The sequence below is a fragment of the Pyxicephalus adspersus genome, chromosome 4, assembly GCF_032062135.1.
Source record: "Pyxicephalus adspersus chromosome 4, UCB_Pads_2.0, whole genome shotgun sequence".
Lineage (NCBI taxonomy): Eukaryota > Metazoa > Chordata > Amphibia > Anura > Pyxicephalidae > Pyxicephalus > Pyxicephalus adspersus.
Genome location: NC_092861.1, coordinates 99,209,957 through 99,226,455, shown reverse-complemented (window position 1 = coordinate 99,226,455; position 16,499 = coordinate 99,209,957). Strand labels below are relative to the sequence as shown.

Here is a 16,499-nt window from a genome sequence, read left to right as displayed (position 1 = left end):
CACACTGGATGAAATGCATTAGGAAATAAGGATCCAATGGGGTTCTATACTGTTTAGCATAACATTTTACAGTTTTAGATACATGCTAAATAATAGAGGGGACCGCTAGATTTTTGGATTTCACATAGGAATCCCAAAGCATAGTCTAATGTTCATATACAGTTAGGTTTATAAATATTTGGACAGAGACAATTTTTTTTTCTAATTTTGGTTCTGTACAATACCACAATTAATTTTAATGAAACAACTCAGATGCAGTTGCACTGCAGACTTTCAGCTTTAATTCAGTGGGCTGAACAAAAAGATTGCATACAAAATGAGAGGACCTAAAGCCTTTTTTTTACACTATCACTTCATTTTAGAGGCTCTAAAGCAATTGGACAATCGACTCAAAGGCTATTTAATAGGCTGATGTGGGCAAATTCTTTTTGATGTCATTATCAATTAAGCTAAGCTAAGATAAGATAAAAGGCTTGGAGTTGATTTGAGAGGAGGGTGGGTGCTTGTATGTGGAAGATTTTGCAGTGAACAGAAAACATGCAGTCAAAAAAGCTCCCCATGCAGGTGAAACAAGCCATCCCTAAGCTGCAAAAACAGAAAAAACCCATCCGAGAAACTGTTACAATATTAGGAGTGGCAAAATCTACAGTTTGATACATCATGAGAAAGAAACAAAGCACTGGTGAACTCAGCAATGCCAAAAGACCTGGACGTCCACAGAAGACATCAGTGGTGGATGATCGCAGAATCCTTTCCTTGGTGAAGAGAAATCTTTTCACAACAGCCAACCAAGTGAAAAACACTCTTCAGGAGGTAGGCGTATTGATATCCAAGTCTACCAGAGAGAAGTCTGCATGAAAATAAATACAGAGGGTGCACTGCAAGGTGCAAGCCACTCATAAGCCTCAAGAATAGAAAGGCTAGATTGGACTGCTCAAAAACATCTAAAAAGCCAGCACAGTTCTGGAAAAACATTCTTCGGACAGATGAAACCAAGATCAACCTTTACCAGAATGATGGTAAGAAAAAAGTATGGAGAAGGCGTGGAACAGCTCATGATCCAAAACATACCACATCATCTGTAAAACTTGGCAGAGGCAGTGTGATGGCTTGGGGGTGCATGGCTGCCAGTGGCACGGGGACACAATTGAGTATGCATTTCACTTGTTGAAGACTAAACTTCAGACAGAAGGGCCCACAAACAGCAACTGAAAGCCGCTGCAGTAAAGGCCTACTGAGCATTAAAAAGGAGGAAACCCAGCATCTGCTGATGTCCATGAGTTCAAGACTACAGGCTGTCATTGCCAGCAAAAGGTTTTCAACCAAGTATTAGAAATGAACATTTTTTTTTTCAGCTTTTTATTTGTCCAATTACTTTTGGGCCCCTGAAATGAAGTGATTGTGTTAAAAAGAGGCTTTAGTTTCTTAACATTTTTATGCAATCTTTTTGTTCAACCCACTGAATTAAAGCTGAAAATCTGCCGTTCAACTGCATCTGAGTTGTTTCATTTTAAATTTATTGTGGTAATGTAGAGAACGTAAATTAGAAAAAAGTTGTCTTTGTCCAAATATTTATGGACCTAACTATAGGTGCTAATATCCGCTAAAACATTTAATATGGCATATATAAACATATCTTCTGTGTTTAGCAAAAAGTGTTTGAGAAATTTGTACTTTTTAATCCAAATTCGTCTTGTCACATTTTATTCTAAACTACCTGACACAATGAAAATTCACAATGTTTTTCTTTTTGCCCAAGTTTCGAGTCCTATGTAATCACTACGTCTGCTTCATGATGCAATCTTATTTCTCTGCAGGTGTAAGCTTATTGCACAGATGACTCTATATAAACACCAATATCTTAGATTGAAGTACTTCAAAGTCTCTGGATAATTGTCCCCCTGGATAATGTTTGGCTTGACCTCAGCAATCCTCCCTAGCCAAGATGGAAAGGAGGAGGACCATCTCTCTAACCCTCAGGCTGAACAATAAGCTTTAAATAGGATGCTCTTAGATTGGTGTAATTACCCCAGAGCTATCTTGAATTACTAAAATGGGCCACAACTTTAGAGTGTCATTTTGACCATTGAGACCCTGTTAAAAGTTTAAAGGTGGTTTATTATTTTGCATAGTCTATCAAGAGTACAGGACAGACTCCCTGGTGAGATTTAAGGAGTTAAATATCTTGACAATCTTTAGCCATTCAATTCAGCCATAACATGGGGTACGTCAACTTTTTGTTTTTCTTTTTTTTTTTTTTTTTTTTTTTTTTTTAACTGGGTAACTTAACTTATTGTATATTAACAATATGAATCAGTTTTATCTTCAAGCAGATATAGTACCATGTATACTCTAATATAAACTGAATATTCAGTTTATATTTGGCTTTATATAGTTTATATAGCGGCTGTCACTGATAACTTTCAAATTCAGTAACCCAAATACCAAATTAATTAAATGAGTTTTATTATAACAAATGATTAAAAAGGTAAACAAAACAAGAATTATATAGGCTTAGCCTATACTTGTACATATTTCCCCCCTTTTTTAGAGGTTAAATATATTTTGAACTTTTGTGTTGGTTATAATGGCCATTTGCTCCTAAATGATCATCTGTGCATGAATGTATCAGCAGATGAACCTGTGTTCTCATCAAAAGTTTGTTACAAACTGCTGGTCAAATTAGAGAAAAATTCAATTCCAGGACATGCCAATAGGTGTCACCAGAGTATAAACCCAGATTATTTTTTAGTACGGACATCTTGAGGGCAAAAATATACTTGGTTCATACTTATATACTAGTATATTTTGTATATAGGCATTTTACTGTGATGCTTTTGAAAGATAAATGACGATTATTATTACAGCACAGTAAATAAAGTCAAGTAAACAAATAAAAAAAATCCTATACTTCTTTCTAATATGTGCACATTTTTAAGACGATTTGTCCCCTGTTGCCTGCAAAAGTAGGCTTTTAAGTTCTTGTGTAAATCCCAAAACATGTTAAAAGCCCCTGCTCAGTTTCATGCTGTAGAATACTAAGCATTCCTCACCTAAATTATGGAAAGAGATGGGTTATGCAGCCATAACACTTCCTATCCTAAGTTGACAATACTGCTCCTCCATAGACACCTATCACCTATAGGACAGACAGTGTGTTACTATCAGGATTACCAGGTAAACAAAGGACAGGAGCCTAAAACAAGAATACTAATGGAGTCACCCTGGACCTATACCTTTTTTTCCCCTAGGCCAGCAAGCTTGTGCTGTGTTCCCCCAATTTCCTTCCAATAACAGCCACCTTAAAGCAGACATCAAAAATATTGCAAATAGGCAGGTTCTTTATTGTAGAAGGGATGGGTGAAGTCTTAATATATTGACCTGCCTGTTCAAAATTATACTCACCTCTTCTCGCTCTGGTGTGGGCACCAATATACCCAGTACTTTTTGGGGTTCAGGATCTTCTAACTGCACTAAATTTTGCCAGCAGATGGGACATGCTGGGAGAAATGATGGTAGAAATGCCAACCCCTTGTGGCCATGGCCTAGGAGGACTGGTGGAAAATACAGTCCTGCATTCACCACATTTAAGGGCTAGGAAGCTACTATACAAATGTAAAAATACACAAAAAATGCAATTGTAATAACATTGAAAATGTTGCTATTGTATGTTTCCAATGGAAGACTATATAAACAGGAACTTCATTCTGGTAATAAAACTTACAATTGAGCAATTGTCACTATCAGGATGTCTAAAGTTGTATATAGATGCTAGATCATAGAGTTCATGATAATCTCGGGCAAAAATGTAGAGACATCTATAAACAGGCATCCCACTACATCATTTGGCAGTTTACTGTGATGAATCAATAAATGATAATTCATGACACCTATTGTTTAACAAATAGAGAGGATGTAATGAGGCACCTCAGTTGCTTGTCTGTTCAAAGATAGTTCATTGCAGCGTCACCTAAAACAATCACAAAATATTGGCATTAAGTGACATTAACTGACTGTCCTAATAGAGTTAAACAGCTCTATACCTAGGGAGCCAAGAAGATATATTTAGCTTAGCAGTCAAAAGCCAGGTGGATTGACAATTCTTTATTCAGCATTTTAAATTATCCTTTGTTTCAGCCCAAGCCAGTTAGCATGAAGTGGATCTGAAAAGACCAGTTCTGCATTTAGTGCCTCCTTGTAAGCTGTCCTAAGAAGTTTAAATTTTGCTTGTTCCTTTTAACATACAAGGAAGAAATGTCTGCCCTAAAAGCCCTACATTGGCTGTTAAATACATAAAGTGCAGATAGGGAAAGGGTTATTAGTATATAGCTGAGCAATCCAAGTTAATTTTTTCAATCTACACATCTACATTTTTAATATTTCTCTGACAGATGTAAAATTAGTAAGTTGTGGTTCACAAAGGGTCCGAACATTACTTTTTATATAAAATGTATGTGGCCTTTAAGGACGAGAGTTAAACATGGAATATAGGATCATACAGTGGAAAATATATCCATTTTAAAGCATATAAGAGGCCACAGACATAATATGGGAAAATGCTTGGATGCTTACCCAGTACTTCAGTACTGTTTATTTTCCCATCTTAACATGGGAAAATAAACAGTACAAATCATCATGGAGCAAAATCCATTTACATAAAAGACAAATCAATGGACTTAGACATGAACAAAAGAACAACAAGACAAAACATTCCTATCTATGAAAAAACCACTAAAGTTTCTTCTGAGCTTGTTTCGGATGGGCAATTGATGTTAGAATCAATCCGATGGGCAAATTCATGAAGAGCATCCGACGGGCAAATTCATGAAGAAGCATCCTCAGACGGGGCCTATATTCCAAGATGGTGCCCGAGGCTTCCGGTGCTGATGACTCGAGATCCCCTGGATGATTCACTTCCATCTGACGGCAGTCAGCACCAGTTTGCGCTGGATCTTCCCCCTGCTGATTCTGAACCCGGTGAGAGATGGCTGGGTAAAATTAGAGGGATTATGAGAGATTAAATCTCTCTAGCTAATAAAAAATTATCCTCTGCTTTATTGAAGCAAATAAAACAACTAGGCAGCCATATTGCAGAACTGGAGGGCCGTTTTGATGATGTGACCACAGTTTTGGAGGGGCTAGTTCTCAGATCCTGATACTGTGCAGTAGAGTTACAAACGCTCCATGATCAGTTAGAGGATGCTGAGAATCGCGCCATGAGAGATAACAGAATTGGGGTATTCCTGAAAGTAATATGGATCTCAATAGGGTGCTCACCGCAATTCTCAGTACCCTAGTGGCGGATGTCCGCCCAGAATGTCTTGAAATGGACAGAGTTCAAAGGGCCTTATCCCGTAAAACTGTAGATGGCCCACCTAGAGATGTCATCATAAAGCTTCACTATTATCGTTCTAAGTAGATGATTTTGCAGGCATCTCGCGCCAAAGATTCTCTTAGCCACCAGGATTTCTCCTACCAAATATTTGCAGATCTGTTGCAATCTCTTATCCAAAAAGGAGAGCCATGAAACCGTACCAGCGTTAATAATAATAAGTTAATAATGTGCTCTATTGTTGGGGTTTCCCTTTTAAGTTATCTTTTCTATATCAAAATCATCCATATTCAGTGGTCACAACAGCTTATTTGTGGAAATGTCCTATGGACTTATCATTATATCCTATGGATAATGTTTCACAAACATCTCGTGGGTCGCAAGCGAGGTCTGTACCATCAGGTTCTCAAGATGCCACCGCAAAGAGATCTATTTCTCAGGAATTAGCCCGTTCAAAGGCTTGGGACGTCTTTAATCTCAATCTTTTAGGAAAGTGGCGGATGGTTGAACTTTATTGATCTGGGTGAGTCATTTTTAAATCCTCATATGTGATTTACTATTTTCTGCTGGTGGGCTGGTCAGTTCCTTTTAGTTACCTTTGCCTGAGGTGACACATGTTCCCCCCTGTCCTTGCTGACTCCAGTTGTGTTGGTTACCTTTTTTTTTAGGAGCCAAGGGTCAGCCATGTTGCACCATGGTGCTTTCTTTATTTTTGAATTTATTAAAATTTATGATTTTCTGATTGTGCTTAAGATTTTTTTCTGTGTAACAGGACATTTTTTTCTTTGTTTTATTCCCTTTCTTAGTTTCCTAATTCTCTTTTCCCTCCCTTTATTTTTTTTAATGTTTTCTGCTTTGTTCTGTAGAAGCATTTGTATTGACATTGCCAATTGACATTGCAGTAACAGCTGTATATCTGTTGTATGCAAGGAGAAACAAGTTACAATGGGGCTAACCCTTTTTTGTATGTATCTATTATTACCACTTGGTGTACCCGACTGTTGACATTTATTTCTGCATGGGAAAAGGAACTTTCGATTGTATTTTCGGAGGAAGATACTCTCAATTTATGGTCCGTGTACCTTTGCCCAATGTAGATAAGATTTCATCTATTTCTATTTCACATATATTCAAGGCAACCAAGCAGAATATTGCGTATGCATGGAAGACCTCAGCTTTGAATTTCATCAGAAACCGAATACAAGGCACTATGATTAATGAAAAAATTACAGTCGTTATTAATGATTCCCATGACAAATATTTGGCAGCCCTGGTTAGACTATTACCTTGCATCTCCAAGGAATCTTTCTCTTCTACATATTTGAACTTTTTTTGTACCAGATGGTGTAACAGAACATTTTTTCTTTGTTTTATTCTCTTTCTTTGTTTCTTAATTCTCTTTCCCCTCGCTTCTTTGTTTTCTTTTTTTTCCCTCTTTTTAACCTCCTTGCCGTTAAGCCCAACCTTCGTTCGGGCAAAAAAAATTTGCAAGGATGGTTAACCCCGAGATTTTTCCCATCCTTACTTACCTGGTCCCCCTGTGCTCATCCAGCGTCGCCCTCCATCGATCGTCGTCCGCCGATCTCCCTCTCCAGCGTCGGGTGCCTTCGTCGGGTGCCAGCGGGACCCATCTTGTGTTATACCGGCCGGTGGAACACAAGATGCCGGCCGGCTTCTTACCTGGTCCCGCTGATCGTCCTACGTCCTTCTTCGTCCAGCGCCGGATGCTCTCTGAAACGAGAAGCCGTCCGGCGGAGAAAAAAAAAACGGACGGCTTCTCCCTGCGTGCGTGATGACGTCGGCGCGTGTGCGGGAAATTCAAACTGAAACTCAGGATGTTGTGAAGCCCCAGGTAGTCATTGACTATAACAGCACAATGGGGGGTGTTGACAGAGCTGACCAGGCCATTACATTTTATCCAGCGGTCAGAAAACAACAAAAAAAGTATTATAAAAAAATCTTTCGTCATCTATTGGAACAGTATCTGTGGAATGCATACATTTTATTCAATAAACAAAATGACAGGCCTGTACCCCACTATCAATTCATTTGGAAAATATGTGACGCTATATGTGTGAGACACCTAACACCAGAGGATGCAAATCAAATTGGACGACGTGCTTCATACACGGTGAACCCAATACGCCTAAGTGCTCGCCATTTTCCAGAGCACATCCCACCAACCCCAAAAAAGAGAAGCCACACAAGATTGTGCGTGGTGTGCTGCTCCAAGACAGGGGAGGATGGGAAAAAGATCCGGAAGGAAACCCGGTTCCACTGCCCTGAATGTAACGTTGGACTCTGTGCGTCCCCCTGTTTTAAAATTTACCACACTAGGGAGGTGTTTTAGAATAATATAGTACGTTACAATATACAGAGTTATTGCTTTTTCAGTATTTTCAGTATTTTTGATTTGTTTACATTGCTGATTTTGGTGTTTTAATTTTATTAAAAGTAATTTTTTTTTTTTACATGATTGTGTGTTTCAAACATTTTTTATATTCATATTATCTTCTAGAACCCCTGTTCGGACATATTTCTGTAAGTTACAGGTCTACAATTTAAAAAAAAAAATTCATGAAAAACAGTGGATCACTTTTGGTACAGAAATCTAGACCTCAGTGTAACGCTTAGGTGGTTAATGTTATCTGCTTTGTTCTGTAGGAGCATTTGTATTGAGATTGCCTGTATGATGGTAAATACTGCTGTGCAGTAACAGTTGTAGGTCCTTTTACCATTTGTTTTATGTCTTTTGGGACAGGATTTTTATGTTTTTTATTTTGTTTATTTTTCAAGATGTGCTCCTTGTTGATTGTATCTATTTATATACATTTTTTAATAAAACTCTTTTGTACCAAGAAAAAGAGAATCCAGGTTGATGACATTAGATCTCCAGGACTTGGCTAATGTAATGCACGCTGCCAATAATATAAGGTTCATTAATTTAAGGTTCAGTTTGGGTAAAACTAGATCACATTTACTAAACAAGGCCCCCTCAGGGAAACTTTCTATATCTTTCTGTAAAAATGTAGATATAGGTTTGAAAATGTCCGACCAGTAGCTCCGGCGGACATGTGCTATTGGACATGACCACCAAATATGCTCAAATGTTCCCCTGGAAGCACAGTCCCAAAATAACAATGGGGAGCATTTTCAGTGATATTTCGGAATGCGGTCCGGCACTAGATACCATCTAAGTAACACTCTGTAATTGGTTTCTCTATCCAAGAACACAGGGCACTAGATGTTATGAATGGGGAAACTTGTCCCCATTCAACCTCTAGTGCCCAGGGATCGCCTGCAGTCACAGCTGAACTGCAGATAAACTCTGCAGTTCCACTACCATCCCCGGGGCACTACAGGTTAATTAACTTGTAGTGCCCTGGGGATCGGACACTCTTCTCAATGATTGCAGACTCTGCTGCAATCATTGAGAAGATGCGCGGCCGGCCAGTTTCTCCTACTCTGTAACATGCACAGAAATAGGATACATTTGTTACATTTTTCTTGCATTGGATAAAAGAAAAATTTAACAAATATATCAGAATATTACTTTGCTGGAAAGTTTGTTACAGAGTAAGAGATATCATGTCATTGAAGGATAACCTGTAAAAAAAAAAAAAGAAAAAGATTGGTTAAATAAAGACAAACACTCAATAAATTAATTTAACATGAATTTTTTTTTTTACACATTTTTTTCATACGAATTTTTACCGTCAAATCTCGTTTTTTTTCGAGTCGGGTCTACCTGAATTCGAACAGCCTTTTTTTTGGGTCGAATATAATGACAACTCGAATTTGAACACCAACACTAATTATAACAGTTGCAGCTACTACTATGCCTGCTGCTGCCTCAGCTCAATCACGTGACCTGATGGCATGCAGAAATAGGTATACAAGGCAAGATGGACTTGTCTCTAGTGCAAAACTATCTTATTGGATAGTACAGCTAGGCCATAGTGAGTCTGTTTTAAGTTGAGTAGGCGCAGCTGGGTAATAAACTGGGCAATATTTGCTACATTTGTGGTATCAACGCAAGGACCTAACCAGGAGGGTGGGATTTGCCTACAAGTATTACTTTGGATGTGAAATTGGAGATCAGGATAAAATCTGGGCACCTCATATCTGCGGTCAGGTGTGTTATGTTGGTCTAACACAATGGTTGAATGGGAAAAGGAACAAAATGCCTTTTGACCATTACTCGGACTGCTGCTTCTGTCTGGGTTTTTTCAAGAAGACCAAGTCAAAAATTGTCTATCCTGATTGTGAATCTGCTTTGAAGCCACTGCCACATGATGCAGAGAATCCAGTGCCAGTCTCTCCTAGATGTTGTTACTGAAAATGACATGTCGGATGAGGAACAGGAGGATGATGTCGATGTTAATGAATGTTATAAACCCCAATTTGAAGAGGGTAAGCCACATTTTATAAGCCAATCAAATTCAGATGATCTAGTAAGGGAACTGTCTGTCAAAAAAGAAGTCTGAACTGTTAGCCTCCAGATTAAAGGACTCGAATTTGCTACAAAAAGGAACGACAACTTCACACTTTTGTGATCATCACACAAAGTTTGCAGGTTATTACAAGCTGGAAAATGACATTTGCTTTTGTCCTGATGTGAGTGGTCTGATAATGGAGTTAGGTTGCAGAGTAGTGGAGAATGTTCATAGACTTGAGCCAAGCAAGTTTGAAAGCTGTATTGCTGCATAAAGGTAACGAAAAACCTTTTGTTCCTCTTTCTCACGTCGAGGGAATGAAAAAGACATACAATTCCATGGTGGTCATTTTGAAATGAACTATTCAGAACACAAGTGGAACGTTTGTGGTGACCTGAAGGTGGTGGCACTCCTTCTTGGCCTGCAATTGGGATATACAAAATATATATGCTTTCTGTGCCTGTGGAACAGTCGTAATGACAGCAACCACTACAAAGTAAAAGAATGGCCACCCAGACCTGAACACACTGTTGGCCAGTACAACATGAAGCATAAATCTCACATTGATCCACAGAAAGTTTACCTTCCGCCACTTCATATTAAACTTGGAATAATGAAAAATGTTGTCGTTGCAATGGATCGTGATGGTATGCGTTTTCAGTATTTGAAGGACAAGTTCAGAAAAGTTATAACAGATGTTAAACTGAAAGCAGGCATTTATGTTGGTCCCCAAATCCGCAATTTGTGCCGGGATGCCACATTCAGAGACAAGCTCAACCGATTTGAATTTGCTGCTTGGGATTCATTTGTGCTAGCTGCACAAAACTTTCTGGGAAACCAGCAAGCCTAAAACCATGCTGAACTGGTGAACAACATGCTACCATCAGCTGACGAATCTCACTTAAAATTAATTTCTTACATTCCCATCAGGACTTCTTCCCACAAAACCTGTGTGATGTGAGTGATGAACAAGGGGAGAGGTTCCACCAGGACATTTCTGTTATGGACACAAGATATCAAGACCTGTGCAACTCCAACATGATGGGCGACTACTGCTGGTTTCTGCAACCGGATGACTAGAACACAATTTGGGGTTAGTACGGTGTGTATCCCTGATTTGAAGGGAGTGTTTAAGAGTGGGACAGCGATTGGAGTGCCTTAATTTTTTACTCATCCACAGAGTAAATGTTATAGCTGCCTGTGAGCAAGCTAATTCTTCAAGCATTACCCATTGAGGGCGGGACCCCTCCCCCAGAGTGCTTGGAGAGAGTTGAGATATTTGCGTCGCTATAAAGTATTGCTTAATGCGCGGGACCCCTAGACCACCCTGTTTTCTAGGGGTGAACATAATAGCTTTCTGAATTCTGCTCCTTTTTCCTCCCCAAATAAACTCAATGATCTTTGTTTGAAAATAGGTAAGTACTTTTAGGGGTACCTATATTGGCAGTGTGCAGAAAATGTATACCACCCTAGGTAATATGTTAATCTTGACCATGGCTATGTGACCTAACCAGGATGGAAGAGAACTAGACCAGCGTCTTAGATCTGCAAAAATATTTTTGAAGGGGTGTGTGTAGTTAGCTTAGTAAAGGGTTTGCTATGTTAGGGTCAATTGTATTGCCTTCTCCCCAGCTTAGGTCAAAATTACTTTTCAGAAGCGATATAGTTGGAGTTGGTAGGTTAATATTGAGGGCTTGGGACTTGGCGCGATTAACACGAAGGCCTGATAAATTAGCAAAATCATCTAATAGTTTGAAGAGATTGGTCAGTGTTATCAATGAGCATGTAACATCCGCAAATAATGCACTCTTGTGTTCTGTCCCACCACACTGAATGCCTCTGATATCCCTATTAGCTAGAATTGCCATGGCCAAGAGGGAAGATAATGGGCAACCCTGTCTTGTCCCCTTCCTGATCGTGATGTTGGAGGAAAGAAACCCTCCCAGGGAAATTTTTGCTTCAGGTTTGTCATACAAATACTGTAATAGGTTAACAAAATAGAGGCCAAAGCCCATTACTGTTAGGACTGAAAACAAGCATGACCAGGATAGGCTGTCAAATGCCTTTTGCAGGTAAATTGAGAGGAGCATGGCTTCCCTTTTTGGCCATTATCCCAATTTTTCTGAAGCACCGATATAAGATCAATCACCCCCCTCGTTTGGTCAGGGGCTTGCCTATGTTGAAGGAATCCCACCTGGTCCAGATGGATGTAGGCTCCCAGAAAAGGATTGAGGCAGACCGATAATATCTTTGTCATGATCTTCAAATCACCGTTTTTTTTAAAGATATAGGTCTATAAATAGCTATCTCCGTTGTGTCTTTACCCGGTTTGGGGATGACACTGATGTATGATCAGTTTGCATCCGGTGGCAAGGCATGACCTTCCCTTGAATAATTAAAATAGTTTACAAGGTGTGGGAGTAGCTGCGAGCTAAAAGTCTTGTAGAACACATTTGAGAATCCATACAGACCAGGTGCTCTGCTCACTTTAGGCATTTTTGAGAACTTTAAGAGCCTTCTCGGTAGAAAAGGGTTTTTCTATGATTTCTTTATAATTACATTTTAGTTTAGGCATTTAAATGTTACTAAAAAAAGGCGTCCACATCTGGGTGTGGGAGCAGGTCCGCTTTTCCATATAGATTACTATAGAAAGTTTCAAATGTGGACAGAATTTTTTCTGGATTTCGAGACATTCTCTCGTCCCTGAGTTTAATTTTTGGAAGAGTATGTAACTTGGGTCCAAGCTTGAGTTTATTTACTAATAGTCTCTCCCGGGTTTATCACCCCACGTATAGAACTTGTGTGCTACCCACCTTAAGGATTTTTCCGCTCTTGATGTCAGATGCAAATTAAGTTTACAGCGCAATGTAATCTTTTTGAGGACAGAGATCTAAATTAGGGTTATTTGTATGCTGGAGTTGTAACCTGTGATATTCTTTTAGCTTAGCTTCAGTGAGTTGACCACAGGCTTTTTTCTGATGTGAACCTATTTTATTGAGTTTGGCTCAATATATGCTGCATGAGTTTGCCAAAATATATGCTTTATGAGCTTCCCAATTGTTAGCTAGGGAGGTGTCTTCCAGTTTGTTAATTAGAAAGAATTCCGTGATCAAATTCTCTATTGCAGCATGTATCAATGGATCAGACAGCAAGCTCTCATTAAGGCCCTAATTTATCAAGCAAATTTAAAGTTCGTGTATGCGTATTCGCAATTCGACATTGGACCCATCCAACCTATTTATCAAGGCACTTTAAGCCGCCGAGAATATGCTGGCGTATTCTCCCAACATGATCCCAACATGAACTAAAATGATCTAGGTGCACATCTCCAGCAGCTTGACCATAGCGAGCTTGCAATAAAAGTCATTCTTTCCCTAACAAATTATTCTTTCAAATAGCACACAGCTTCCAGTTAGCTCTGAATAAAAATGTATGATGTGTTCAAATTTAAAAAAAAATATACATTAGCTTAAAATGAAGCATATTTTTAAATGACCTAATATTTTCGGGTTCTAAAAGAGTTACCTGATTTGAGCTGTTTACGCTTACCATGCCAGACAGGAGGATTCACCTGGATATAAATCCCTGACTACTCTGGGATATATAAATACTATAAAAAAATATGAATATATATATATATATATATATATATATATATATATATTTCATTAGAGTTTTGGTTTTGTTTAATTTATTTTTTCTTAGATAGCTGTTCACTGGTGTACAAAGTCAAATATCAAGTTTGTTTGGGTTCTTGACTCGTTTCAAGTGTTGAGCACACAGTTTGCAGATGACCAGTGTTGTCATCATCACTATGGACACTAAAAAAATGCCCACACAGGCGAACATCCAACTGGGCCGAAAGGTGCTCTAGAGCTGGTGGTCGTGTTTGCGGTCGCGGTTGTTGAAGCATAGCTGTGGTGACAGGCAGCTTCCGACGATGGATGACTATGACTTGCCTCACTGGTACATGTTTATTTTGATCCACTTGCTATCTATCCAAAAGGACAGAAAAATGTATGTATTTCTCTACTAAAAATACAAATGTCTCCAATAGCTACAGCTTCGACACTGTCCATATAGGTGATGGCCTCAACTTCTAATGCCCTCCTTGCTCCCTCTCAGGGCCCACCCCCTCCTCCTCATGCTGTTACTGCTGCCGCCTGCCCAGTACCCAACTCTAGATGCCAGTTACCAATGCTGTCCACGCTGCGTCTCATAGCCTACAGCCTCCTCTTCCTGCTGTTCCTGCTGCATGCCCCAGGCCTAATCAATATCAGCCATCAGGATGCAGGTATACTTCCGATGAGCCCGCTGATTCGAGTGGGTGGCATCTTTAACCCTGGAGCGCAGCTTGAAGCGTAAGTGGAAGTGCAAGTCAATCACATCCAATTGGTGCAAATATGCCAGTGTGGTGCTGTAGAAATTCCCTTCTATGATGTCTCAGCGCACATTAGGAATTGGGTACTCTAGCACGTCACCAGCTTTGAATCCAACAGACATGGACGTGTTGCATATCAACAGACATTTGGGGCTCAGCACCTCAGTGAGCTGAATAAACAGGTGGTCCATGTTGGTTTTGTACATTTGCAGTGACTGATTGCTCATCATGATACCTGCTATCATCCTATATACACGAGGTGACAACCTCGGGCTAAGGTCCATGTTGGAAGTTGGCCAGCACGTTCCCTATGTACTTTAAAGAAACACGGGGTCAGGAAAAAGAACCGTACAAGTTAGTGGTCAGTTCTGTAATGACGCACTTGGCGTTAAATTATGGCATTGTGCATTTCAGCCAGAGATCTCCCAACGTTTGCAAATGACATGTCACCCTTCCCTTTCAGCTGCTTCTCAGTCCGAAAGTAATCATTCTGCAGTATTTTCACAAGACCCTTGTTGAGGGATCTTTGAATGGAGTCTCCCAGGATGGCCACATACTTTTTGTGTAGAAGTCTCCAGACGTCTGCTGAGCTCAATAACTTCATGGCTCAATGTGGTCATCCAGGACCTCTCGGTTCCCATTAACTATACCTGTGTTTCACATCTCATCCCCCCAAAATATACAGAAGGACTGCTGTCCCACGTCACAGTTCCGGGTTAACATACACACACATTCAGTACGATAAAGTGTGGTTACTAATGCCTTCCACACGCCGTCTCTTGGCCTGCTATCAAGTAAAAGCACATGAAAGGAAATGGGGGTTGGCGGAATCAGTGGGGAAAGAAAATCCTATTGAGCTTGAGTCTAGTCTGGCATCTAGAGCTGGGTATTGGACAGTGGGCAGGCAGCAGCAGTAAAAGCAAGAAGAGTAGGCGGTGGGCCCTGAGTAGTGTGGATTGCATTGTTAACTGGCATCTAGAGCTGGGGACTGGGAGGAGGAGGCGGTGGGTCCTGAGATGGAGCAAGGAGGGCATTAACATTGAAGCCCATCACTTTTTTAGACAGTGAAGAAGGAGTAGCTATTGGGACATGAATGGATGAGCGAGATTCCAATCTGTCCCTACCTACTATGTAGCGTAACCACATGAAAGAGATTGGGCTTGGAGGAATCAGCGGGCAAAGAAGACCCTGTTGAGTTGGAGTCTTGTCTGGCATCTAGAGATGGGGACTGGGAGGAGGAGGAGGTGGGCCCTGAGACGGAGCAAGGAGGGCATTAACTTTGAAGCCCATCACTTTTTTGGGCAGTGTAGAAGCAGTAGCTATTGGAGACATGAATGGATGAGGGAGATTCCAATCTGTCCCTACCTACTATATAGCGAAACCACATGAAAGGGATTGGGTTTGGAGGAATAAGCGGGGAAAGAAGACCCTGTTGAGCTGGAGTCTTGTCTGGCATCTAGAGATGGGGACTGGGAGGAGGAGGCGGTGGGCCCTGAGACGGACCAAGGAGGGCATTAAGTTTGAACCCCATCACTTTTTTGGGCAGTGTAGAAGCCGTAGCTATTGGAGACATGAATGGATGAGGGAGATTCCAATCTGTCCCTACCTACTATATAGCGAAACCACATGAAAGGGATTGGGCTTGGAGGAATCAGCTGGGAAAGAAGACCCTGTTGAGCTGGAGTCTGTTCTGGCATCTAGAGCTGGGGACTGGGAGGAGGAGGCGGTGGGCTCTGAGATGGACCAAGGAGGGCATTAACTTTGAAGCCCATCACTTTTTTGGGCAGTGTAGAAGCAGTAGCTATTGGAGACATGAATGGATGAGGGACATTCCAATCTGTCCCTACCTACTATGTAGCGAAACCACATGAAAGGGATTGTGCTTGGAGGAATCAGCGGGGAAAGAAGACCCTGTTGAGCTGGAGTCTGTTCTGGCATCTAGAGCTGGGGACTGGGAGGAGGAGGTGTTGGGCCCTGAGACGGAGCAAGGAGGGCATTAATATTGAAGGTCATCACTTACTTGGACAGTGTAGAGGTAGTAGCTATTGGAGACATGAATGGATGAGGGACATTCCAATCTGTTCCTATCTACTATATAGCGAAACCACATGAAAGGGATTGTGCTTGGAGTAATCAGCGGGCAAAGAAGACCCTGTTGAGCTGGAGTCCAGTCTGGCATCTAGAGCTGGGGACTGGGAGGAGGAGGCGGTGGGCTCTGGAACAAAGTGTGGACGGCTTTAGTATCTGGCATCTAGAGTTTGGTACTGGGCAGGTGGCAGAATCATTTACAGCAGGAGGAGTAGGCGGTGGGCTCTGAGATGGAGTGGGGGCTGTATTGGGACCTGGCATC

At 40.7% G+C, this 16,499-nt stretch overlaps 1 protein-coding gene across 4 annotated transcripts in view; it reads right to left on the bottom strand.

The window, feature by feature from the left end:
* GALM (galactose mutarotase) overlaps nucleotides 1–16,499 on the bottom strand; it is a 103,271-nt gene that overhangs the window by 26,396 nt on the left and 60,376 nt on the right. Inside the window, exon 8 of one of the 4 annotated variants that reach the window (XM_072409128.1) lies at nucleotides 3,928–3,970. The exons of the other annotated variants lie outside the window; for them this stretch is intronic. Coding sequence (XP_072265229.1) covers nucleotides 3,956–3,970 — 15 coding nt within the window. The 3' untranslated portion in view covers nucleotides 3,928–3,955. The remainder of the gene's footprint in view (nucleotides 1–3,927; nucleotides 3,971–16,499) is intronic. 4 annotated transcript variants of the gene reach the window in all.